This window comes from Protopterus annectens, chromosome 1.part2, assembly GCF_019279795.1.
Source record: "Protopterus annectens isolate FY-2018-M chromosome 1.part2, PAN1.0, whole genome shotgun sequence".
Lineage (NCBI taxonomy): Eukaryota > Metazoa > Chordata > Ceratodontiformes > Protopteridae > Protopterus > Protopterus annectens.
The window spans coordinates 633,982,321-634,008,498 of record NC_056727.1 but is presented as its reverse complement, the minus strand read 5'-3'; the positions used below and the strand labels follow the sequence as shown (position 1 = coordinate 634,008,498).

Here is a 26,178-nt window from a genome sequence, read left to right as displayed (position 1 = left end):
GCAAGATTGTCTGATTGGGACATGCAGGTATGCCTCTTTGAGGTCCAAAGTTACAAGCCAAGTCTCCTTGTCCAGCATGGGCAGAAGCTGCTGTAGAGTCAACATTTTGAATTTTGGGACGTCCAGAAAAGTATTTAGAATAGACAGGTCCAGAATTGGTCTCCAGGCTTTGTCCTTTCTTGGTACTAAGAAAAGTCTTGAGTAAAATCCTTGTCCCTGCTCTTGTTGTGGCACTGGCTGAATAGCCCCCATGTCCATGACAGATGAAACTTGTTTTTGTGCCTCTTGCCATTGATTGCGTGGTAGGTCTGGCATACCTTTTGCCTTTGGAAGGGTGTGAAAGTGGAACCTGTAGCCCTGAGAGACTATATTTAAGACCCATTTGTCCTGGGTGATCTTGTGCCAGTTTTGTGAAAAAAGTGCTAGCTTTCCTCCTAAGGGTGCTGCCAACAAATAAGTGCTTGGCACTGGCAGAGGGAAGTCATTGGGACTGTTTTTTATAAGGCTGTGATTTGTCTTCTCCGCTTTCGGAGGTAGAAGCACCCCTTTGTTTGGGCCTGTATGAGCCCTGGGGCTGTTGCCTGCCTCTAGGGTGTCTGAATCTGCCTCTTTGTGGTCTGTCTGACACTGGAAAGGACCAATTCTTAGAGGGCCAGTTCCTGCTAAATCTAGGTGGCTGTACCTGTAAGAAATCCTTTACTGTCTGCATAGATTTTGCCTTATCCTCCATTTTCTTCAACACCTCTTCTGCCTTAACACCAAACAAAGTATCATGCTGTAATGGAGCATCCAATAATTTTGCTTTAACATGATCAGGCAGATTCTGTTCCTTTGACCAAGCATGCCTTCTAATAACAGAACCTGTAACAGCGGCCCTGAACGAGGCCTCCAGTGAATCATAGCCGCATTGCAAAGTATGTTTTCCCACTTGTTCAGCTGCATGCAATAAATCCTGCAAATCTTTATTCTCAGAACATTCAGAGTTTGTCAACATTTTTTGTTTTAACAAAGACATTAAGTATTGCTGATATTTGAGCATATGAAATTGACAATTTAAAGCCCTTACAGCCAAGGTAGCAGAAGTGTAAACTTTTTTCCCCCATCTGTCCAAAGCCCGAGAATCTCTATGTGAGGGGACAGGGTTTTTGGCAGAAGCAGCCTTGACCCCTTTAGGACCCTGTGAGATAGTTTCTGGGTCAGCAGCAGGGTTTTTGTAAAGAAATTTATGAGAGTCTGGAACCCTGTAGTATCTGTCTGGCTTAACAGGGGCAGGAGGTAGAGAGTCTGGAGACAGGCCGGACTCTGAAAAAACATCATCTACTATATCTAGAACAGGGGGAATTGCAAGAGGTCTGTGCTGAGGAAGTAAAAGAAAGTCTCTAAGTCTTTTCTTAGAATCGGAATAATCCTGGCTCTCCTAATGGAAATGCTCCCTCATGGTATGCAGGGTTTCCCCAAATGAATAGTCCTCAGGAGGAGAAGCTGAAGGAATAGAATCTTCAGCATCAGAATCCTAATAGGGAGGAACAGAATCAGAAGAGGAATCAGAGGAAATGGAAACCTGATCAGAGGAATCATATTCAGTGTCTTACATAGGCCTCTTATCAGGAGGGGGATGGGAACCCCTGATCAAAGTAATTAGGTCTTCGGCCATTTTGAGCATCTGTTTCTTAGGCCTAGAAGTCTGTCCTGGAGAATGCTGTACTGGTTTCCTCGTCTTTAAAACTGTTTTAGACTTTGTCTTGGATGCTGAAATAGGCTTTATATAAAGTTGTGTAGGTCTGAAGACACCCTCTGAAGCAGATGCCTGCTCAGCGGCTCCGGACCCATCTGAGGGATTAATTTCCGAAGGGCCAATACCTTGAGTATCCAGAGGCCTAGCTGTCTCCATGTGGGAGTCGGAGGCGGCCTGTGGCTCTGAGGTAGCGGGAGTCAGGGGCTGCGAAAGCCCCTCACTGAGCACCGGCGAACCGGCGACTGGTGCAGTAGACTTCATCGGTTTTGGACCTTGGGTGCTTTCCTTGTCTTTATCCTTACGTTTTTATGAATTCCGGTCGTCGGTTGTTCCGATGGCATTATGTAGTTAAACCTTCTGCCAAAATAATGATAAGCAAAATTGTACCGACGCTTAATAGTGCGTTGGTTAAATTTAGCACAAAACTGACAACTAGCAACGTCGTGGTCAGGGCCTAGGCAAGGAATACAGTAAGAGTGGAAATCCTTAGGAGGTATTTGCTTCCCACAAGAAATACAATTGTTAATTTTCTGACATCGGTCTGGAGCAAGAAAAAAAAAGTTTCCCCAACGGGGTACTTAGCTTTATTGAAAACTTCGGATCTGAAATTCGATTTTGAAAATCTCAGGAGTCGGCCGACCGGCACTTGCGAACTGCTTTTGCTTCGGGCACCGCGCGGCAAGAAAGACAGAAGAAAATGGCGTCGGCTGCATCTTTTATACCCCTGGCGCACTGACGTCAGGGAAGAGGCGACAGCAACTGACGCCGGACCAGGACTTTGGAATTCAGGCCGACTGCGGGTAGCCTGCCAGCAGGATAACCCAAGTGTAATGACTGCAACAGTGAAACACGATTAACATCAAGAGGTTCTCCGGGTCGATTCTTGGCTGGGGTGCCTTCTGTGCGGAGTCCTTACATCCTCCTTGCAATCACGTGGGTTTCCTCCGGGTGCTCCGGTTTCCTTCCACACTCCAAAGACATGCAAGTAGGCAGACTGGCCAGACTAAATTGGCCATAGGTGAGAAAGTGAGTGGTATGAATGAATTACCTTGGCAGGTTTAGCCACCCTGCAGTGTAAACCTTGGCTCAAGAAGATCGTTACTGCTGAAATGACACCCTGACCCCATGTGCAAAATGGGAAAAGGGGCTGAGGATGGATGGACACAGTTCTTTAAAGTACTGTAGATTTTGAGGAGATCTGTATTTTAACCAATTCTTTCCTACCCTATCTCTTTCATATATTAGGTGCCTGCTTTGAGTGGATAATCAATAGGTACGATATTCTTTTTGTTCTATTTGGAGCCAGACTATTGAGCATTTTCAGGAAAAAGGAGTTAAATTTGTGTACAGCTTCGTCGAGTGCAATATTTTTCAAGACAGACCAGTTAAAGGAGCTTAGACTTCTGTTAAAGTACCAGGGTTAAAATTAGTGAGGTTACGGGAAGTTCGAAGTAAGTGTTTGACATGATGGGTGCTGAGTCTGTTTGCACATACAAGTAGGTGATCACTGAAGGAATCATTCTTACATAAGAAGCACCTGGATCTTAACAGGACTTCTGCCACATGCATCAACTGATATCACCTAGCAACCCCAAGTTAACCCAAGACAGTTTTCCACCCTTTAACTGTATTTATTCATACCGATGGCATTCTTCTGATGCTAGCGCCATAGGAAAATATACAGGGGACATGGTAGGTGGAGCACCACTGCTCCCAATGGCGACACCAGGAATGTGACAATAAGATAATATAATAAAAATTCTGCTAATTCCCATGATAATTACCTTATCACAAAAGTGAAAACACTACACATCTGTCATCAATTACTGCAGCCCAAACCATACATCAGATGCTTTACCATAAACCTGTAATATGAGGTAATTCAAAAATAATGTTAAAAGAAACACTGTCAGAAGAAATTTGCACATCCCTGCCCAGTGATCTTAGCTCACAGCTAAGCAGATCAGTTGCATCATATGGAATCACACAATGTTAAAGTTTGGGAATATGATCAATTCTGAGAGGACAGCTTTTGTGTGGTTTACTCTGAAGCTACTTCCTTTGAATAACATGGAAATATGCAAGCAGAAGACCTTTTTACACTAGATTTAGGGATCCACCTTCCACTAATACTACTGTTCAGAGTTAATTTGCCGAATAAAGCTAAACTGGTTTCTTGAAAGCATATTGCCTGCTTTACATTTATAAACACTGATAAAAACGCATTCTAACATCATGTAGTGTGTCAGCATGAGTTCATGTACACATATAAACTTGTTTTTGTTTGTCAGGGTAGTACTACTTTTACAGATAAGAAACTTTAAAGCTTTACATTTAGAATACTAATGATGCAGTACATTCCTCCAGTAACATTACTCCTTAACAGTGGAATACCACTATTTAAGTTAAAAAAAAATCCTAAAATGATAGGCTTAACTTTTTCACTCTTAACAGTGCTAACCTGAAGTTTCCCTCTTCATGTGCCAATTGTGTGGTCTGCAGTAAGCTTACAGTGTCTACAGAACATCAAATGCAGGCCTAAACAGAGCTATGGTTTCATTATAGCTTAAATAAGAGAAAATTACATAACTTTCACAACTAAAGCAAAAAGCTGCTTTGCTTGTTCAATTTAAAAGATCATCTTGTGTCATATTTAGGTGCAAAAATACTCAGAACTTCAGACAACTGCTGTCCACCTCTTTTCTGAAAGAGAATTACTTTTAAAAATTCAAGTTATGGCTTAAATCACGTACGCCTGGCTACCTATTCTGAGACATGTTTCTGGCCAGTCTGAAGTTATAGCAAGTACATTGAAAAAACAGGTATAATTCAAGATATAAAGTTTTATGTGGAAACATTCGGTAAGTGTTTTCTTGTGATAGCCATCTATTCATCCTACCTTTCAACTCGTTCTTTGTAAACAGCACACCCATATCTGCTGGAATGGAATCAAAGCCACAGCTGCCAATTACATACACTCCCTTATCAGCAGCCTGACTGTCGTATTTCATTGCCATACTTTCTAGAAACTGGAAAACAATACAGAAAAGTAAATTATAATTGCCATTTACTTGTGTTTAAAGCAGTAAAAGCACCTTTTCAAACCTGCTTGATTAAAAATGTTATGCATCTTTTAATGCTAATTGTATTCAAGACTACTAACTTATGCTTGAAAATGATGAAATTAAATTCAAATGAGTTGAAATTTTAGCAAATATACCATCTGGCTAGGTCTAACTTCTAACCATAAAGGCTGTATTGTTCTACGATGGTGCATCCTGTAAATAAGCAAAATAAAGAAAACTAACAGCAAGTAAAAAATGTAGGCTCTGATAAGTCATCAAATTACAAAAAGCCAACTCTTATTTTTCAGTATTCAGGAAGCACTCCTGCAGATTTTACTAGAATTTTCCAAGAATAAAATGGCAAACACTGGCTTTACTGAAACATGCAGCTGCTTAAAGGCTTGTATGGTTTCAATCCACTTAATATCAGTTGAAGCATGGACTTGTCTTTTAAAGACAGTCTAGAAATGTTATGTAGTTAACCAATCAAGCCTTAAAAGGGGGCGGGGGGATTCTCTTTTTTTTAAACTCTCCCTTCTCTACACTCCTCCCGAACCTCACACTTTACTAAGCTTTACTCTTGTTACTCATCCACTCACATGCCCTATTCATTCCTTCAGGTCCGAGGGCTTTGATTGCCTGTTTTGATTTTCACTTTTTCCCCAGAGACAGGAGTCAAACATCCTATAGTGTTGCCATCATTCTCACGGGAGACCACAGCTTTTATGCTTAAGCCCTATATGCCACTCACATGCATGAATGACATCAGGTTGGTCTGCAAAGCTACCATCAGGGTAATAGCCCCACCTACCATGATGACATGTGCCTCTTTGCTCTCCCACCTACAGCAGCAATGGCACTTGTTTTGGTCATGCTGTCACTACCTCAACTTGCAAAATAGCTCTGCTCCCTGGATTCCCCACTCAACCCCCCCTAGCAGACAAGCATGCCAATACCTCATCACTTCTCTTCACCCCAACTAGCTCCAAAAGGCACCACTAGTTGAACTCATGTAATCTGGGTTATAGGCAGAGCGCTATCCCACTGCTTTGGCTTACTGGACTTTTTCAAACTGAACTGCAAGAATATGGCAGCAATTATTCACTACATCAAACAAAAGTATGACGAAGAAAGTACAGTTTTGTACCTACCATAAATGTAGATGTTCGAGTGCTAATACAGCTGCAGTAATCACAGATGGGTTTTCTGCCGTCAGGCGGTCCCTCGGTCGGCCGAATTCCAAAGTCTTGGTCCGGCGTCGGTTGTAGTCGCTTTCTCTTCTGACGTCAGAGAGGCCAGAGTATATAAGACACAGCCGACGCCATGTTCTTCAGTCTTTCTTGCCCCAGATGTCAGGTGCCCCCAGAAGGAAGGCAATACATAAATAATGCATATATGCATATACCAGCAATGTAAAATAAACCAAAATCAGTGGTTGCAAGCAAATAAAACATAGCAGGATAACCCAGTCAGGTAGTATGAAGAGGTTGTTAGGCCCCATGCCTTTACCAAGTGGGGAAGGAGGGAGGGAAACCAGTACTGCAGCTGTATTAGCACTCGAACATCTACATTTATGGTAGGTACAAAACTGTACTATGTTCATCGTGCATACAGCTGCAGTAATCACAGATGGGTAGAGTCCCAAAGCTATGCACAGGGTGGTAGGTACTAGGAGGAACTGGGTTGAGCCAGAATGCTCTGCAAAACAGCAGTGGCAAAGCCTGCTCTTGTTCTGGAATATAAAGGCAGGTGGTAGTGTTTTGTGAAGGTATGTACAGAACTCCAAGTGGCTGCCTCCAAAATATCTTTGGTAGGAACTCCTCTGAGGAAGGCTGTAGAGGTAGCTGTGGCCCTGGTGGAGTGTGATCTGATACCTGTAGGAACAGATTTCCCATGATAGGAATAACAAAACCGTATGCAGTGGCCTATCCACTTTGAAATAGTCTGTTTTGTAACTGGCTTCCCTTGAGCCCCTACAGCATAGGACACAAAGAGTTGTTCTGATTTCCTGAAGGACTTTGTTCTGTCCAAATAATAACGTAGCTGCCTATGGATGTCTAAAGAGTGTAGCAGCCTTTCCCCTTTGTTTTGAGGATTGGGGTAAAAGGTAGGTAGGTGTATGGCTTAATTTAAAGCTACCCTGGATACCACTTTAGGCATAAATGATGGGTTGGTACGAAGGGAAACCCTGTCCTGATGGAAAATGAGAAAGGGCTGCACCGCCATGAGGGCCTGTAGTTCAGAAACCCTACGAGCTGAAGTGATAGCCAGAAGGAATGCTGTTTTCCAGGACAAGTATTGCAAATCTGTTGAGGCAGCAGGTTCAAAAGGAGGCAATGTTAATTTTTCTAGTATGTAATTAAGATCCCAGGCTGGTATTGGTTGCTTCCTTGGTGGTCTTATATTCTTAGCCCCTCTGAGGAACTGTCGTAAGAGTGGGTGAGAAAATAAAGGAGGATCCGTGTTGAATTCTGCAGAAATGGCTGAGGCATGGATTTTTATGGAAGAAAATGAAAGTCCACTGTTCAGCAGCTCAGCTAGATACTGTAGTACCTGAGGCAAGTTCAGTTTTCTAGGGTCCTGGCCTCTTTTCTCATTCCAAGAGCAAAACCGCTTCCATTTTGCAGAGTAAGCTTTTTTAGTAGATGGCCTTCTGGCCTCCAAAATGACATCCTGCACCTCCTTGGAGAGTAGGGTCTGTTGTGGTGTTAAGGAATTTTCCATGCAGCAAGATTGAGTGTTTTCAGCTGACTGTGAAGAGTTTTGTAGCTGTGCTGAGTCAGCAGAAGAGGCATTAGAGGCAGGGACCAGGGAGGAGCATGTGTTAGGCTCCTCAGGAGTGGGTACCAGTGTTGCCTTGGCCAATCTGGAGCAATCAGTACCATCTTCGGTTTGTCTGTTCTTGCTTTCAAGAGCACCTTGGGCAGTAGAGGCAGAGGTGGGAATGCGTAAACTGTCCATGCTGTCCAACTGAATGAGAGGGCGTCCACTCTCCAGGCCTTTGGATGAAAAGTCCTCGAGCAAAACTTTTCCAATTGATGATTCCTGTGGGAGGCAAAAAGATCTATGTCTGGCCTCCCCCACGCTTGGATTATTTCTATAAACACCTGAGGATGTAACTTCCATTCGTGTGGATCTGTCATATTTCTGCTTAGATTGTCTGCCAGTGTGTTTTCCAATCCTGGCAAGTACTGTGCTTGAAGTTCGATTTGCCTTTCCAGAGCCAAGTTCCAAAGAGTCATGGCTAGTCTGCACAAGGGGTATGAATGTGTTCCTCCTTGTTTGTTTATGTACCACATTACTGTGGTGTTGTCTGTTCTTATCAGTAATTGTCCTGGATGCAGGAAGTCCTTGAAAGCTGTAATTGCATTTATTACTGCTAGCATTTCTTTTTGATTGATGTGAAGGTGCTTTCCTTTTGGGACCATTTGCCCTGAATGCACCTTTCCGTCATGTGCGCCCCCCCAGGCGTAATCTGAGGCGTCTGTGGTGATGACTTGCTTTGCTTGAGGCTTGCAGAATGGGAGGCCTGCGTTTGCTTGACATGCTTGGGCCCACCATAGAAATTCCTTTTGCAAACATGGAATTATTGGTAATATTGTTTCCAAACTGTGACTGTGTTGAGACCATAGGTTTTTTAGGTACCATTGAAGTTTCCTCATATGCAGCTTTGCACATGGGATTAAAAGAATGCAAGATGCCATGAATCCCAGAGCCTGCAGGATTTTCCTTGCAGTAAGCCTGGTACTTTTTGCTAGTATTTTGAAGTACTGAGATAGTTGCCCCTGTTTTTCTGGCGTAAGGTAGGCCATCTGGGTGTTTGTGTCCAAGTTGGCACCCAGGAAAGTTATTTTCTGAGATGGTGTTAGCCTTGATTTCTCTTTGTTGATTGTATATCCCAGAGAAAGCAGTAATCGTGTCACATATGCCAGATGTTCCAGAAGTATGTGCTTGCTGTCCGCTTGGATCAGGCAGTCGTCCAGATAAGGGTAAATTTGTATCCCTTGAAGTCTGCAGTAGGCAATCACTGATCCCAGGCACTTTGTGAATACTCTGGGCGCAGTAGATAAGCCAAAGGGCAATGCAGAGAATTGATAGTGGATTGAACCTGCAAGAAATCTGAGGTATCTTCTGCAGCTTTGTCTGATTGGGACATGCAGGTATGCCTCCTTGAGGTCCAATGTTACCAGCCAAAACTCCTTGCCCAGCATGGGAAGAAGCTGCTGTAATGTGAGCATCTTGAATTTTGGTACGAGTAGAAATGTGTTTAGGATGGAAAGTCCAAAATGGGTCTCCAGTCGGTTCCTTTCCTTGGTACCAGGAAAAGTCTTGAATAAAAACCTTGACCTTGTTGTTGAGTAGGTAACTCTTGAATAGCTCTCATGCTTATGAGCTTTGAAATTTGCAGTTGTGCCTCTGCCCTTTGATTTTGTGGCAGGTTTGGCATGCCTCTCATTTTTGGAAGAGTGTGAAATTGAAATTTGTAGCCTCTGTTTATAATGTCCAGGATCCATTTGTCTGTTGTGACAATATGCCAATTGCTTGCAAATAATGCTAGTTTCCCTCCCAAAGGTGCTGCCAGCTGAGACATGCTTGGCATGGAAATGAGGGAGTCATTGGGTTTGCTTCCTGTATTGTTGAGCACTGTCTTCACCACCTCTTGGTGCTGGAGTTTGCCATTGTCGGCCTCTATATGATCCTTGTGATTGCCCTCTGCCCCTTGTGCGTCTATCTACCTCTTTGGGGCTTGTCAGTGGCTGGAAAGGACCAGTTTTTTGAAGGCCAATTTCTGCTAAAACGTGGTGGTTGGACCTGTAAGAAAGCTTTGACAGTTTGCATAGATTTGGCTTTTTCTTCCATTTTCCATAGTATCTCCTCAGCATTAGTACCAAACAGCACATCCTTTTGTAAAGGAGCATCTAGAAGTTTAGCTTTCACATGATCAGGCAAATTTTGTTCCCTAAGCCAGACATGTCTGCGAATGACTGATCCTGTAGCAGCCGCTCTACTTGAGGCCTCTAGGGCATCATAACCACATTGTAAGGTGTGTTTACCCACTTGCTCTGCACTATGCATCATATCCTGTAACTCCTTTAAATCTGGTTGTTCAGGTTGAGACATTTTGTTCCTTAATTGAGATAACAGGAACTGTTGATATTTAAGCATATGAAACTGACAATTTAAGGCCCTCATGGCTAGGGTGGCCGAGGTATATACCTTTTTACCCCACCTTTCTAAAGATCTTGATTCCCTTTCTGCAGGAAGTGGATTCTTGGCAGTGGAGGCCTTCAATCCCTTGGGGCCTTGTGAAATGGTTTCAGGATCAGCATTATGGCTTTTGAAGAGAAATTGGTGAGAGCTGGGTACTCTAATACCTATCAGGTTTGACTGGTACAGGAGGCAGAGAATCCGGGTTAAGACAAGCCTCCGAATAGACATCATCCAGTATGTCTAAAACAGGGGGTATAGCCAGAGGTCTGTGTTGAGGTAACAAAAGAAATTCCCTAAGTCTTTTCTTGGAATCTGAAAAGTCTTGGCCTTCCCAATGGAAGTGTTCCCTCAAGGTGTGCAAGGTTTCCCCAAAGGAAAAATCCTCAGGAGGGGATACAGAAGGAATGGACTGTTCTGCATCCGAATCCTCAAAAAGAGAGTAAGAGTGTTCCTCTGCATCAGAATGTTCTGATAAAATGGATCCCTGATCCGAAGAGGGAGAATCTTCCTCCACTCTGGGTCTCTTGTCTGGAGGGGGTTGAGAACCTCTGATAAGAGTAATTAAATCCTCAGCCATTTTAAGCATCTGTTTTTTAGGCATGGGTCCAGGAGATGGGCCCTGTGCAACAGGCCTCGTGGGATGCCTGGCTGCTTTGGATTTAGTAAAGGCCTTAATTGAAAAAGAAGATGAGGGCCTAAATACACCATGGGTGGAGGTGGACCTGTCCACATTAGTAGGCTCAACATTAGCAAAGGCTTCGGTTGTAGTCTGGGAAAGGGCCGAGGACCCAGCGGTCTCGGGTACAGAGGACACCGCCAAAGGAGTGTCGTCGGTAGTCAGGGGCTGCAAAGGCGTCTCGCTGAGAACCGGACCACGTGTAGCCTGTTTTGGCGTGGTGTCGGCGGGGGCCTCGCGTGTTGGTCCTTTTCCTTGCGTTTTTTGGACAAAACGGTAGTCGGAGTGTCCGACATTTTATAATCAAAAGCTTTACCAAAGTAGTGCTGGGCGAACTCCGCCAGACGCTTAATAGTGCGTTTGTTGAAGGTAGCGCAAAAGCGACAGCCCGAGGCGTCGTGGTCTGGGCCCAAACAAGGTATGCAGAGGGAATGGAAATCCTTATGTGGTATTTGCTTCCCACAAGAAATACAATTATTAACTTTTTCTGACATCGGTCTGAGGCAAGAAAAGTTTCCCCAACGGGGTACTTAGCTTTAATGAAGACTTCGGTTCCAAAATTTTCGTAATTCAGGAGCTGGCTGACCGGCACTTGCGAACTGCTTCTGCTTCGGGCACCGTGCGGCAAAAAAGACTGAAGAACATGGCGTCGGCTGTGTCTTATATACTCTGGCCTCTCTGACGTCAGAAGAGAAAGCGACTACAACCGACGCCGGACCAAGACTTTGGAATTCGGCCGACCGAGGGACCGCCTGACGGCAGAAAACCCATCTGTGACTACTGCAGCTGTATGCACGATGAACATCTTCTTAAAACAGAAATGTCTTGAAGAGTTAATATTTGGCAAGATGTAAACGCAAAACAAGCTAATGTAAGAAGTACAACATTTTAAAAAAATATTTGGGGAAGTTAACCACTCTGATTTCTAAACTTTCTCTAAATGACTGGCAGTGCATGTGTGTGTGTGTGTGTGTGTGTGTGTGTGTGTGTGTGTGTGTGTGTGTGTGTGTGTGTCCGTGTGGAGGGGGGGTGACATAGCACCTTCCCAGTCAGTGTCAGTGCTGCTTGCTAGAGCCTGGAGGCTACACAAATACAGATCGAGGTAGATGCCAAAATAATAGTGATGTTATTTATTATTGGTTATTTATATTTTCATATGCTCATACTATTTCTAATCTATACAACAAAATTTAGACTCAATGTTTATGAATCCTATTTCAAAATACTGGAAAATACTATTAGAAAAAAATACTCAGATATTTAGTTCAACACATAAGCCTGGGTCAGTAGCATGGAGGCAACGGTGGGTGCTATGCACTCTCTAGGAGCATGAAGGGACAGTATAATTTCTCCAGCAGAGGCCAGACAGCCCACCTTCTGTGTTTTAAAGTTGGTTGGTTGCATGATGGCAATTGTCCCCACTGTAGGAGTGAGGAAGTGTCCAGTACAGACAATCCAATGTAAGCCCCTTTTCTTCCGTAGCACAGCCAAGCTAGTGTGGGGATGTAGGGCTGAAAAAAAAAAAAGCACACAAATCCTTTTCTTTTTTGTGGTGCAGCAACTAAGTTTATAATCACTTCTTGCAACTTGTGAAGAACTACTAGAGAGATCAGATGTGTCTGGCGTGGTGCATGTGGAAGATTTCCCTGAAGGGGAATAAGATTTTCTGTCCACTGCTGAGTATTCTTATTGAATCACTCTCAGCACCCACTTGACTGTGACCATTTCTGGACAACCTGCTGGGTTGAGCCAAAGCCTGGGGGAAGACAGAAGGGAAAAGGGGAGGAGGGGCCAGGAGAAAGGGCCAGGATGCCCTAAGTCTTGGCAAAGTCATTCTTTAGCAGGAGAACAATCTTTTTTGGGGAAAGGAATCCCTTTTATTTGTTTTGGAAGCATTATCCTCTTGGCACCCTGACTCTTGTTAGGCTTGGATTTCTGTTGGTTCTACATTCTGAAGTTGGATGTCTTGTTAGGGCTGAACCTGTGAATATGAAATATTCTAGATACCAAATGCATCACTTTACCTTAATCATCCCATCGCTTGCGAATCTAGGTAACAGCAGGACCAAACAAAAAAAAAATCAGAACTTAAGGGACATTCAAAATCTCATTTTTCTTTAAATCCTCAGAAAAATTCTGGTTATATAACCAAGAATACCTTCTCAATACAACAGGAGCAGCTGCATTTCTCGAAATAATGTTGACACCTTCCAAAACACTTCTAAAAGCATGTTTTGAAACCTCAATTACATTAGAAACAAATTTCATGTATGTTAACACTTCTGTTCAGCAGGAAATAATACAGCAAGGTCATCTAAACTGTAAGCAAATTGCAGAATAAAATTTCCACATGAAGCCCTGACAATTAAATGCTAAAAAGGCTAAATTACTAGACTAGGCCACATATTTTCATAGATTCAAACCACTTGCCAAGTTGATCCGTCAGTGTTGGGCTACAGGAAGCCAAGGCTTTCTTGTTACAGTTGGCAGTTAGAGAAACCACAACTGGGTCAGCTGACAACGGCGCAAAGACAGCTGCAAGATTACAGGACACCTTGCATTTCCTCAGAGCCTTTATATGAATTGGTTCACTTACCAGAGGGGTTTTACTTGGAGTTTTACACGCACATCTTCTAAGTTTGGTAACAGAGAGGAACAGCCAAAACATTTGGAACCTCATTCTCAGTAAGATCATAAACTCTTCCAATCTATGGAAAAACTGCAGATTTCTTCCAGACAAATACATCTCTAAAATCAGCTAGCATCTGTGAAAAGGTGAACACTTTCTAAGGCTTTTTGAACAAATTTACCTTTCAAAAAATCAGATTAGATACTCAGTGTGCTCAGTACTGTCTGCATTGCATCAGTGTGCTTAGTACTGTCTGCATTGCAGTCTCCATCAAATTCTGTGGTGCTAGACTGATCCCTGGAGAAGGTAGCTCCATAGTCATTCTGAATGGGAGTATAGTCTCTGAGATTAGCTGATTGTAAAACAATCTTAGCTAAGAAAATTACATCAGCCCTATACATGGTAATAACCTGATAGTCTGTTGTGTGGTGAAGTCTCCTTTTCTGCTTGATAGCTGATGTGTAGTTTCCCCTACTCCATTTTATATTAAGTTTCATTTTGCTTATAATTGCTATGTGTGGTTCTGAAAAATACAGTACACATGAATGGTTACTTCTTCCAGTACAAATGTTCAACTGTAGGGATGTCACTTCAATAGTGACTATCATCTTGAGCCAAGGTTTACACCACCGGATGACTAGCCCCGCCGCAGTAGTTCATCTGTACTACTCACTCGTGAGCGGGCACGCGCACACACCCCTATGGCCAATTTAGAATGTCCAATCCACCTATGGCATTGTCTTTGGAATGTGGGAGGAAACTGGAGCACCCAGAGGGAGCCCACGCGAATGCAGGGAGAACATGCAAACTCCGCACAGAAGGCATCCCAGCCAAGAATCGAACAGGAGAACCTCTTGCCGTTCATAGGTTCATACTAGGCTATCTGCCCTGGGGCAATTATAAGCCTAGCCCGATTCTGTATGGCTTATGCCACTCCTTGATTTGAGTATACTGTGCCCTTTTTAAAGTTTAGTTTAGTTTACTGTGCCTCTGTCTAATAGTGACACGGGAGTAATCCCTGGGACAAACCTACGATCCCCCATCCACCTATCGAGATTCTTCTTGAAGAGATTCAGTGAGGTGCTCTGCCTCACATGAACTGGAATTCTATTCCAGAGTGAAGGGAGCCTCTGGGTTATGAACCTGTCCCTCCAGCAAGTTCTATTTATTTCTGTGCTGAGGTTCAAGTCCCTCGAGCGTGTGGCTCTAAGGGATTTAGATTTACTGAGGTGGAGCATGTCCATTAATTCTGGATTTGACATAGCTTTGTATGTCAGGCATAGATCGCCTCGAAGTAGGCGGTATGCAACTGAGTAGAGCTGGAGATTTTTTCAACCGAGCAGCATATGGCATCTGTTTGAGACCCTTGATCCTCTTGGTGAGATACTTTTGGGGTCTTTCTAATTGCTGCAGGTGTCGGGTAAGGTACATCCCAAAAGGGGCATTGTATTCTATGATGGGCCTGATGAGGGATGAATACAAAGGGCACGATTACCTCTCTTGATCTAGATGTGAAACCCTTCGTGATGAGGTGGGCTATGTAGAAGGTCTTTCTAACCACTTTGGCAATGTGGTTTTCAAAGGAGAGACTGCTATCAACTTGGGTCCCCAGGTCCCTAATAACTTTCTCTGTACTTAATGGGTTTCCGCCTATGTGGTAATTTGTGGGCACATTGTTTTTGCCAAAGGGTATGACTATACATTTTTTGGCATTTAGCTTTAAACCATGGCACTGGCACCAGTTATCTGTCTCTGAGACCTTTTTGAAGGATGTTTGTGTCAGCTGGAGAGTTGATTATGGTGCCCGGTTTGCAGTCGTCTGCGAACTTGGTGAGCCATAGTCCTCCCACATTTGCCTGTACCTCGGAAAAGTATATACCGAACAAGAGTGGTCCCAGGACAGAACCCTGTGGGACGCCACTTGTGACCGGTTTCGAGTCTGACATGGCTCCAGCAACTCTCACTCTGTGGGTTCTCTCTTTGAGCCAGTTTGCGACCCATCTTGTGACATAGGGGTTTATATTTAAGCTGGATAGCTTATCTATGATGCCCGAGTGGGGTATTGTGTCAAATGCCTTTGCAAGGTCCAGATAGGCTGTGTGGACTACCTTCCCTTCATCTATGGCTTTGGTGACTGTTTCGAAGTCAACCAGGTTCAAAAGACAGGATCTGCCCCCTTGACAAAGCCGAACTGGGTAGGATCTAGTGTCTGTAGGTCCCCAATGTCTTTGTTTATGAGCTCCATGATGATCCTCTCCATAGCCTTGCAGACTAAGCTAGTCAGGCTTATAGGGCGATAGTTTCCAGGGTCCGTGAGGTGACCATGCTAACCGCTGCACCACTGCGGCTGCCCATGACCAAATGTTTACTGGGCATTGTAACACCAAAGATCAGCAAGCTTTTCAAACACAGTCTGTGCTATAAAACACTAACCTTTACACAGTAACTAATTCAAATACTTCACAGAGTCCACTGCAAATACTAACTTATTAGCAACCTGAATGCCATCGCACAAAATGCAATTTACGATAGCAGTTGCATAACATACCACATCAATCCCGTTCCTCTGTATGCTACCAACTAAACTAGGCCTGTGCTTGTCTGGATGCTCAGGAGATGATGCCCACTTGTGTTTACTGGGACAGAACTGTTTAGCATCCTCCAAAGGCAGGTCAGCCCAAGAAACCGCTCCTGATTACTCTGGCAAAGGGCCATCTATCATTATATAACTATGCAATAAACCACAATATTTCCAGACTATAGCAGCCTAATAATTAAATGTACAGCTAGAAGCAATTTTCTGTTCTTCCTGCATGATTAAAAATGTCAAAGGTTAATGTTTTTCCAAATCATAGGATCATGGCAGATTACCAGGCTACTGACCTGGAGGTCATTTTAAGCCTAGCCATTTCAACCCAATGCAATACAGTAGAAGTACTAGTCAATACCCAAGACTGCATTTAGTGATGACTGCCTATTGTCCAGGAAGGTCGTGGGCACTATCCCCAGTAAGAATTTACGGTGCCCCGTCCAGGTTCCTCTTGAATGAGGTGCTCTGTTTCACATGAACTGGTAGCCTGTTCCAAAGATGTGGCAGTCTGGGAGATTAATCTGTCCTCTCCATCATGTCCTATTCAAGTTGCAGGCCATATTTAAGTCCCTGGAATGGGTAGCCCTACACCCATTTGATTTATGGGCATGCAGTAAGTTCGTTAGGTTTGGGTTGCTCTGTAGACCAGGCATAACTTTCCCCTAAGAAGTCTATACGATACGGACTATAGTGACAGGGGACTTTTCGGTCCGTCTAAGATGCATCCTGGAGGCCCTTGATCTTCTTTGTTAGAAAACTTTGAGGTCTCTCCAATTTCTGCAGGTAATTCGTACAGTACGTACTGAATGGGGCATTATACTCAATTATGAGCCGGATAAATGCCAAGTATAGGGGTTTATAACTTCTTTTGCTCTCAAGGCGATGCCTTTTCTAATCAAGTGAGCTACGTGGAAAGCTTTCCTTACAACGGTAGATATGTGGTGATCAAAGTTAAGGTAGCATTCAACCTGTGATCTTAGGACCCTTACTACTTCATGGGTACTTAGGGTATTGTTGTTGATTTGATAGCATAAAGGGGCATTGTATGTGCCAATACAAATGATGATGCATTTATCTGCATTCAGTTTGAGACCATGACTAAAATACACCAGTCACTGGTCAGTGAGAGACCCTCCTGGAGTATACTGATATCATTTAGGGATTCAATGATTGCACCTAGTTTGTAGTTGTCTGCAAACGTGGTCAGTGACAACTCTTTAGTTTTGACCTGAACTTCTGAGAAGTATATACCAAATAGGGGGGCCCCAGCATGGATCCCTGTGGCACCCCGCTGGTAACAGGTCTGCTGGTTGATGTGGTGTCACCCACTTTGATAGTGTGTGTCTGGTTTGTGAGCCAGTTGGCAACTCATATTACAACAAAGGGGTTTACATTCACTTTGCCAAGTTTACTGGTAATGCCTGAATGTGAGAGTGCGTCGAAAGCCTTTGCCAAGCTGAGGTATGCTGTCTGCACAGATCTGCCCTCACCAGTGGTCCTGGACACACTTCCAAAGAAATCCATCAGATTTAACAGGCAGGATCTGCCCCTCACAAAGCCAAATTGGGTAGGATCCAGGGTTCGGAGGTCACCTATGTCTTTATTTCTGAGTTCCATAATAATACGTTCCATGGCCTTACAGATGACACTGGTCAGGCATATGGGTCTGCAATTTCCCAGGTCTGTTGATAGGCCACCTTTGTGGAGGGGAATAACTGTAGCTGTTCTCCACTGGGATGTCATCTGGTCCCATAGAGGCCGTGTTCTTTGCCTTGGACAGGGCTTTGAGGACCTGTACTTCAGATATGTAAAGAGTGTGTGTGTGTGTGGGGGGGGGGGGGGGGGTTGTTGTAAGTTAGGAGGGGATAAGGGAATGAAATTTTTGCCAAACCTGTCTGCTAGCAGGTTTGCAATCTTTGTGGCGTCAGTGTGTGTGATACCGTTGACCACCAGTTCTACACATGCTTGGGTCCTACCCTTTAGGTTACATACATAGCTGTATAAAAGGCCTTATGGTTACCCTTGGCAGTACTTGCTAGGTTTCTCTCAAAGGAGCTCTTGGCAGAGTTCACAAGTTGTCTCATTTGCCTGTTAAGGCTGAGCAAGGTGCTTTTCCATTGTTGGGTACGTGTATATTTTCTTGGACAGCAACTTTTTGCATTTATTACAGAGTTTGCTAATGCTGGAAGTTTGCCTTGGCAGCTTGATTTGACTTGGGGCTCTGGCTTTGATTCCATCTGGTACAGCCGAGTTCATCACTTATGAAAGTGATTGTACAGGACATTAGTGTAAGCTCTGGTGCAGCTACCACTTTCAGCTTGGAGGTGGGGCTTGGAATGAATTTTATACCTTCATCTAGGATGGTATAGTTTTGCCTTGGTGACGTTTTTTAGTATGATTTCACCCTTTGTGAGTTCTGGTGTTAGTGTCAGTTCTAAGGTGACTGATTTGTGTTCAGTTTTAACTAATGAGGGTCCAACAGTTACAGCAGTGCACCTGTTTGACATATTGGTGAGGACCAGATCTAGAATGTTTGTGTTCCTCTTGTCAGAGTATGGGCAACTTGCTCCAGTGCATTTGAATTCACAAAGTCAAGGAACTTTTGTGCTAGCAAGTTTGGGCTAGAGTAGGTCTCAGTTGATGGTGAGATAACTGAAATCCCCCATAACCCCCACATAAAAAAGAGCTTTACTGGAGTCCAGTCACCAGTCAGACTTGCAGCCCACTGGCCTCCTAACAGAAGGAAAGGTATATCTGGCCATGCATGCCGTTAAAAGTAATTGTTTGAAAATGCAAGGATGTAAAAGGCTTACAGTATCCTGCTGGAGTCCAGTTTCTATTACACAGCTTTGAGTCTGTGTTGTCTGACAGTATAAATAAACAATTAAAAGAAAAAATGACTTTAAATTATTTCTTTTTAATATAATTTAAATGAAGGTATTAATATCATCAATTCTATCACTAGCAAGCCAGCCAGTTCAAAAGATGTATGTGATTGCGCCATCACTTGAAGAAACCCACTGTTCCACTTAGACAATGCCAGAAAAATCTCAGCGCCGAGCATACAGCTCCCAATAAGTCCTCCAAAAAAGCAACTCTCTGGGGTGAAAAAAGCAACTCTCTGGGGTGAAAAACTAATGAGAACGGGCTACAGAAGTATACAGACGAGTATCCTTAGATTCTTTTCTGACCTGGACATTTAACAATGAAGCATGGAAAATATTTTTAAGCATAAATTTCCTGTAAGGATTTTTTTAACGGTCATGCAGCTAAGTGTAAATATTCTTTAGAACTGTCTAAGCAATTATGTCCAAAAGATGCATTTAAAAAAGTTACAGATTGCTTAAAATGTTTATCTGTCCAATGTGATAAATCTTCCTTCTACAAGTATAATGCAAAAACAGTTATTGTATGTAAAGATATATTAGGATATTTTCATTGCATGCTACACCAGCCTGCAATTCCATTACACAGCAGGATAAACAAAAAAGTTATGTACTCACTATAAAGTACAGTTTTGTACCTACCATAAATGTAGATGTTCGAGTGTATACCCTGCTGCAGTCATCACTTGGGTTATCCTGTCGTCAGGCGGTCTCGCAGTTGGCCCGAATTCCAAAGTCTTGGTCCGGCGTCGGTTGCTGTCGCTTCTTCCCTGACGTCAGTGCGCCAGGGGTATATAAGAGGCATCCGGCGCCATTATCTTCAGTTTCTTGCCCCAGATGTCAGGTGCCCCCAAAAGGTGGTCAGTAGATAGTACCAATAATAAAAGTTTAGCACAAACAAAACATCCTTCAAGCTATAAGCAAATACACCACAAAGGTTGTATCAGATTTTAAGGTATTGAAAAGTTTCAGTTAGGTCAGAGGGGATGGAGGGAGGGTAACTTGGACTGCAGCAGGGTATACACTCGAACATCTACATTTATGGTAGGTACAAAACTGTACTATGTTCATCGTGTTACCCTGCTGCAGTCATCACACTTGGGTTGAATCCCAAAGCTATGGATGGGAGGTGGAGTCGAACAGGGTTAGAGGAGGCTAGAAGGCCCTGCAAAACTGCAGTGGCGAAGCCAGCTCTAGTCTTAGAGTAAAGTGGTAAGTGATGGTGTTTGGTGAAGGTGTGTACTGAACACAAAGTTGCAGCTTCCAGAATATCCTTGGTTGGCACCCCCCTGAGGAAGGCTGTAGATGTAGCAGCTGCCCTGGTGGAGTGGGGCCTTATGCTTGCAGGAACTGGTTTTCCATGGTGGGTGTAGCAAAAACATATGCAATGTCCTATTCATTTGGAAATGGTCTGTTTTGAGATAGCCTTACCCTGTGTTGCTGTAGCACAGGATACAAAAAGCTGGTCAGATTTTCTGAAAACCTTAAGTTTTATACGTAGTTGCCTGTGAATGTCCAAGGAGTGCAGGAGTCTTTCTCCTTTGTTCTGTGGGTTTGGGAAGAAGGTGGATAAATGGATGGTTTGATTTAGAGCCACACTGGATACCACCTTTGGCATAAAGGAGGGGTTAGTTCGTAGAGAAACTCTGTCTTGATGAAAAATGAGGAAAGGCTCTACTGCCATAAGTGCCTGTAGCTCTGAGACTCTTCTAGCTGAAATAATTGCTAGCAGCAGGGCAATCTTCCATGATATAAGTTGTAAATCAGCTGAGAAAGCTGGCTCAAAAGGTGGCAGCGTAAGTTTTTCCAGAACAAAGTTGAGGTCCCAAGTTGGTGTTGGTGCTCTCCTGGGAGGTCTAATGTTTTTGGCCCCTCTGAGGTACTGCCTTAGAACTGGGTGTGAAAATAAGGGAGGATCCGTGTTGTAGTGAGCTGAAACAGCTGAGGCGTGGATTTTAATAGATGAAAAAGAAAGTCCTTTGTGTAACATCTCAGTTAAATATTGTAGAATCTGACATATGTCCGGCTCAAGGATATTTTGGCCTTTAGCTTGGTTCCAGGTGCAAAATCTTTTCCATTTGTCTGAGTAGGCTTTCCTGGTGCTGGGCCTCCTGGCCTCCAGAATGACATCCATAATAGCGTGTGAAAAAGGAGCTGGCTGGTTGCTTAGGTGATTTGCCATGCAGCCAAATTTAAGGTTTTGAGCTGGCTGTGTAGAACCTGGCTGTCTTGCTGTGTGAGCAGATGAGGGATTTGTGGTAAACTCCATGGTGGGCCGTGAGCCATGTTCCTTAGTAGTGGGTACCAGTGCTGGCGTGGCCAGTCTGGGGCAATGAGTATCATTTGGGGTCTCTCCATCCTGACTTTCAGCAGCACCTTTGTGAGAAGAGGCAATGGAGGAAAGGCATATACTGTCAACATTTTCCAACTGAATGAGAGGGCGTCCACTTTCCAAGCTCGATGGTGGAATGTCCTTGTGCAGAATTTTGATAGCTGATAGTTTTGGGGGTTGGCAAACAGTTCTATGTCTGGGCGCCCCCATTTTTGAGTTATTGCAAATACTTGTGGATCCAGTTTCCACTCGTGGGGATCCATGATGTTCCTGCTTAGGTCGTCTGCCAATGTGTTCTTTTTTCCTTGCAGAAATCGTGCTTGTAATTGAACTTGGTAAGCCAGTGCTATGTTCCACAAGGTCATTGCTTGCCTGCATAGAGGGTAGGAGTGTGTACCCCCTTGCTTGTTTATGTACCACATTACTGTGGTGTTGTCTGTCCTTATTATAAGCTGTCCTGGATGCAAGCGGTCCTTGAAGGCTGTCAGAGCTTTCTGTACAGCTAGCATTTCTTTTTGATTGATGTACAGACTCCTTTGATCTGCAGTCCATATGCCTTGAACACACTGTCCTACCATGTGTGCTCCCCAGGTGTAGTCGGATGCATCTGTTGTCACAGTTTGCCTGGCTGGGGGTAAGGTGAAAGGCTGACCGTTGAGGTGACATGCCTGTGACCACCATAGAAACTCCTGTTGAAGGCAGGGAATGAGAGGTATCATTGTTTCCAAGCTGTGGCTGTGTTGAGTCCATATGCTTTTCAGGTACCATTGTAATTTCCTCATATGCAGTTTTGCAAATGGTATTAGTAGTATGCAAGATGCCATGAAGCCCATGGCCTGCAGAATTTTTCTTGCAGGGAGTTGGGTCTTTGTTGCCATTATTTTGAAGTATTGAGTTAGTTGTAGTTTGTCTGGTGTCAGATAAGCCATCTGGGCCGTTGCATTCAAGCTGGCACCCAGGAATGTCATATTTTGTGAGGGCACTAGTTTTGATTTCTTCTCGTTTACTGTGTACCCTAGGCAACTTAGAAGGTGTTTTACAAAAGCCAGATGTTGTAAGAGAGTGTCCTTGCTTTCTGCTTGGATGAGGCAGTCGTCCAGGTATGGGTATATTTGAATTCGTCTTTGTCTGCAGTATGCAATTACTGGTGCCAGGCACTTTGTGAAGACCCTGGGCGCAGTAGATAAGCCAAAGAGCAGTGCAGAGAATTGGTAATGGGTTGAACCTGCAATGAAATGGAGGTATCTTCTGCAATTTTGTCTGATAGGGACATGCAGGTAAGCCTCCTTGAGGTCCAACGTTACTAGCCAAGCCTTCTTGCCCAACATGGGAAGAAGCTGCTGTAGTGTTAGCATCTTGAATTTGGGTACTTGCAAGTAGGTGTTTAGAATAGAAAGGTCCAGAATGGGTCTCCATGCATTGTCCTTTCTGGGGACTAGAAAGAGCCTTGAGTAAAATCCTTGGCCTTGCTCCTGTGTAGGTACCAGTTGAATGGCTCTCATGTCCATGAGAGCTGTAAATTGTGTTTGAGCCTCTGCCCATTGATTTTGTAGCAGGTTTGGCATTCCTTTTAGGCTTGGCAAGGTGTGGAAATGGAATCTGTATCCTTGAGAGATAATGTCTAGGACCCATTTGTCATTTGTGATGAGGCGCCAATTCTAATTTTCCTCCCAAGGGAGCTGCCAAGAGAGCTTTGCTTGGCAGTTTTAGTTTTAAGTCATTGTGTTTGTCTTCAAGTAGTTTGGGGCCTGTCTTCTCCTCCCCTCTGTGTTGCAGTGCCCCACTGGCGAGGTTTGTAAGGGACTTGAGCTTGATCTCTGCACCTTGGGCGTCTGTATTTACCCCTCTGTGTGGTCTGTCAGAAGCTGGAAAGGACCAATTTTTTGTTGGCCAATTTCTGCTGAAGCGTGGGGGTTGTACCTGTAAGAAATCTTTGACCGTCTGCATAGATTTTGCCTTATCCTCCATTTTCTTTAGAACCTCTTCTGCTTTAACCCCAAATAAGACATCCTGCTGTAAGGGTGCATCTAGTAACTTTGCTTTAGGCAGAGTTTGTTCATTTAACCAAGCATGCCTACGTATAACAGACCCAGTAACAGCTGCTCTACAGGAAGCTTCCAAGGAATCAAATCCACATTGTAAAGTATGTTTGCCCACCTGTTCAGCTGCATGCAACAGATCTTGCATTTCCTTGAATTCAGACTGTTGAGGGTGCGTGCTCATCTTTTGTTTTATTTGAGACATTAGGAATTGCTGGTATTTCAGCATGTGAGATTGACAATTTAGTGCTCTCATAGCTAGAGTAGCTGAGGTGTAAACCTTCTTCCCCCACCTATCTAGTGCTCTGGAGTCCCTTTCAGAGGGTACAAGATTTTTAGCCATAGAAGCCTTAGCCCCTTTGGGACCCAGGGAGATTGTCTCTGGGTCAGCAGCAGGGCTTTTGTAAAGGAATTTGTGTGCGTCAGGCACTCAATAATATCTGTCTGGTTTGGCTGGAGCAGGAGGCAGAGAATCTGGATTTAGACTAGATTCTAAGTAAACATCATCCACGATGTCTAAAACTGGAGGGATAGCAAGTGGTCAGTGCTGGGGGAGTAACAGGAACTCTCGGAGCCTTTTCTTTGAGTCGGAGTAGTCCTGACCTTCCCAGTGGAAGTGTTCCCTCATGGTATGGAAGGTTTCCCCAAAGGAATAGTCTTCAGGGGGAGAAGCTGAGGGAATGGAATCTTCATAAGGGGAAAATGAGTAATCCTGTTCCTCAGAGGAGCCTGAGGAGATAGACACTTGATCAGAGGAAGCATAATCCTCCTCTTGTCTAGGCCTTTTGTCTGGGGGGGGGGGGTTGGGAACCCCTGATTAAAGAAATCAGATCTTCAGCCATTTTAAGCATCTGTTTCTTAGGCATGGGTCCTTGAACTGTGGACAGTTGTGCAGTCTTTTTTGGTTTTAGAAGAGTCTTAAGCTTAGCATAAGATTTTATGGTGAGAGTAGTCGGTCTGAAGACACCTTCTGTAACCGAAGGTGTTTCCACAGCACCGGCTTCCCCTTCTGCAACGTTGTCGGTAGGGCCTAAAGAAAATAGCTGCGTCGGCCTAGAACTCTCTGCTTGAGATTCCGAAGTGGTCTGGGGTTCCAATTCTGCGGTCGTCAGGGGCTGCGTAGGCACCTCACTGAAAACCGGAGAACCGGCGACCGGCCCAGCCGAGGCCTCTGAGTCTGGCTTGGATCTAGGCTGCCTGTCCTTATCTTTGCGTTTTTTATGCACGCCGGTAGTCGGTTGCTCCGACGGCATAGTGTAATTAAATTTCCTACCGTAGTGTCATGCGAAACCAAAGCGTCGCTTTATAGTTCGCTTATTGAACCTAGCACAAAACCGACAACCAGTGACGTCGTGGTCTGGGCCTAGACAAGGTATACAATAAGAATGAAAGTCCTTATGAGGTATTTGCTTCCCACAAGAAATGCAATTGTTAACTTTTTCTGACATCGGACTGAGGCAGGAAAAGGTTCCCCAATGGGGTACTTAGCTTTGAAGACTTCGGACTGAAATTCGATTTGAAAATCTCAGGTGTCTGCCGACTGGTACTTGCGAACTGCTTCTGCTTCAGGCACCGCGCGGCAAGAAAGACTGAAGAAAATGGTGTCGGATGCCTCTTATATACCCCTGGCGCACTGACGTCAGGGAAGAAGCGACAGCAACCGACGCCGGACCAAGACTTTGGAATTCGGGCAGACTGCGGGACCGCCTGACGACAGGATAACCCAAGTGTGATGATTGCAGCAGGGTAACACGATGAACATAGTTCCATCTGAGTAATTATACTTCATTTTTCTGCAACCTGTGGGTAATATGGATCTGTATCGGATCAGAGCCGGCAACTTTTTTTCTAGCATCTGCTCCAAGCTCCTCCCCTTACCCATAATGCCCTACATCTCCTATCTTTCCTTAGATCGAGTTTGCTGCAACTAAAAACATAAGCAACTCAACCCAATAAACCAATCCTGAAAAGACAGGACAAGGTCCGGGGGACGGAGGGAGGGAATGTTGCAGAAAAATGAGGGAGGGAATGTTGCAGAAAAATGAAGTATAACTACTCAGATGGAACGTAATGGTGAGTACATAACTTCTTTATCTGAAGTAGTTAACTTCATTTTATCTGCAACCTGTGGTGTGGGACAGAGTCCCCAGCTACTCTGATCCTGGAAGGCCCTTATGGAAGGATATTCCTGAGCACCGCAGAGCCAAAGGATGTGCTACCCCTCTAAATCAGATCTAATTTGTAATGGGAAATGAAGGTATGTGAATTGGCCCAGGTCGCTGCTGCACAAATATCGTCCAAAGGCACCCTAGACCAAAAAGCAGCAAAAGTCACCATGGACCTGGTAGAGTGAGCCTTAACAATACCAGGAGGAGATAAACCTTTTGCTTTGTAGGCATGTGAAATACAAAGAGTGATCCATCTGGCCAAAGAAACTTTTGAAATAGCTTTTCCCATAAATGCTTTGAAAAAAGAAACAAACAATTGGTCAGTCTTGCGGAAAGACTTTGTTCTATGAAGATAAAAACAAAGCTGTCTATGAACATCTAACAAATGGAGTTTGTATTCACCTTTATTTTGGAAGTTAGGAAAGTAAACGGGCAAATTAATGGACTGGTTTATGTTTGCTTCAGATGCCATTTTAGGTAAGAAGGAAGAAGTACGGAGTGAGACCCTATCCTTATAGAAGACCAAATACGGAGGCATGGCAGACAGAGCTTAAAGCTCAGAAACCCTCCTAGCAGATGTAATGGCGACTAGGAAAGCGGCCTTCCAGGACAAAAATTTCAAGTCCACCGAAGCTGCAGGTTCGAAAGGAGGAGCCACCAATGCCTGTAAGACAAAAGTAAGGTCCCAAGGAGACACTGAATCTTTGACAGGCGGCCGTAACAGAAAAGTACCTTTAAGAAAAGCCTTACACAGCCTAGAGGAGGCTAAGGCCATGTTGTCTTCACCAACGTGAAAACTGGAAATGGCTGCCAATTGTACTTTCACTGTGGAGGAACTAGCTCCTTGC

General features: G+C 44.1%; 1 protein-coding gene across 1 annotated transcript in view; it reads right to left on the bottom strand.

Moving 5' to 3' along the window:
- SCCPDH (saccharopine dehydrogenase (putative)) overlaps positions 1–26,178 on the bottom strand; it is a 283,335-nt gene that overhangs the window by 165,328 nt on the left and 91,829 nt on the right. Inside the window, exon 3 of the mRNA XM_044060187.1 lies at positions 4,635–4,764. Coding sequence (XP_043916122.1) covers positions 4,635–4,764 — 130 coding nt within the window. The remainder of the gene's footprint in view (positions 1–4,634; positions 4,765–26,178) is intronic.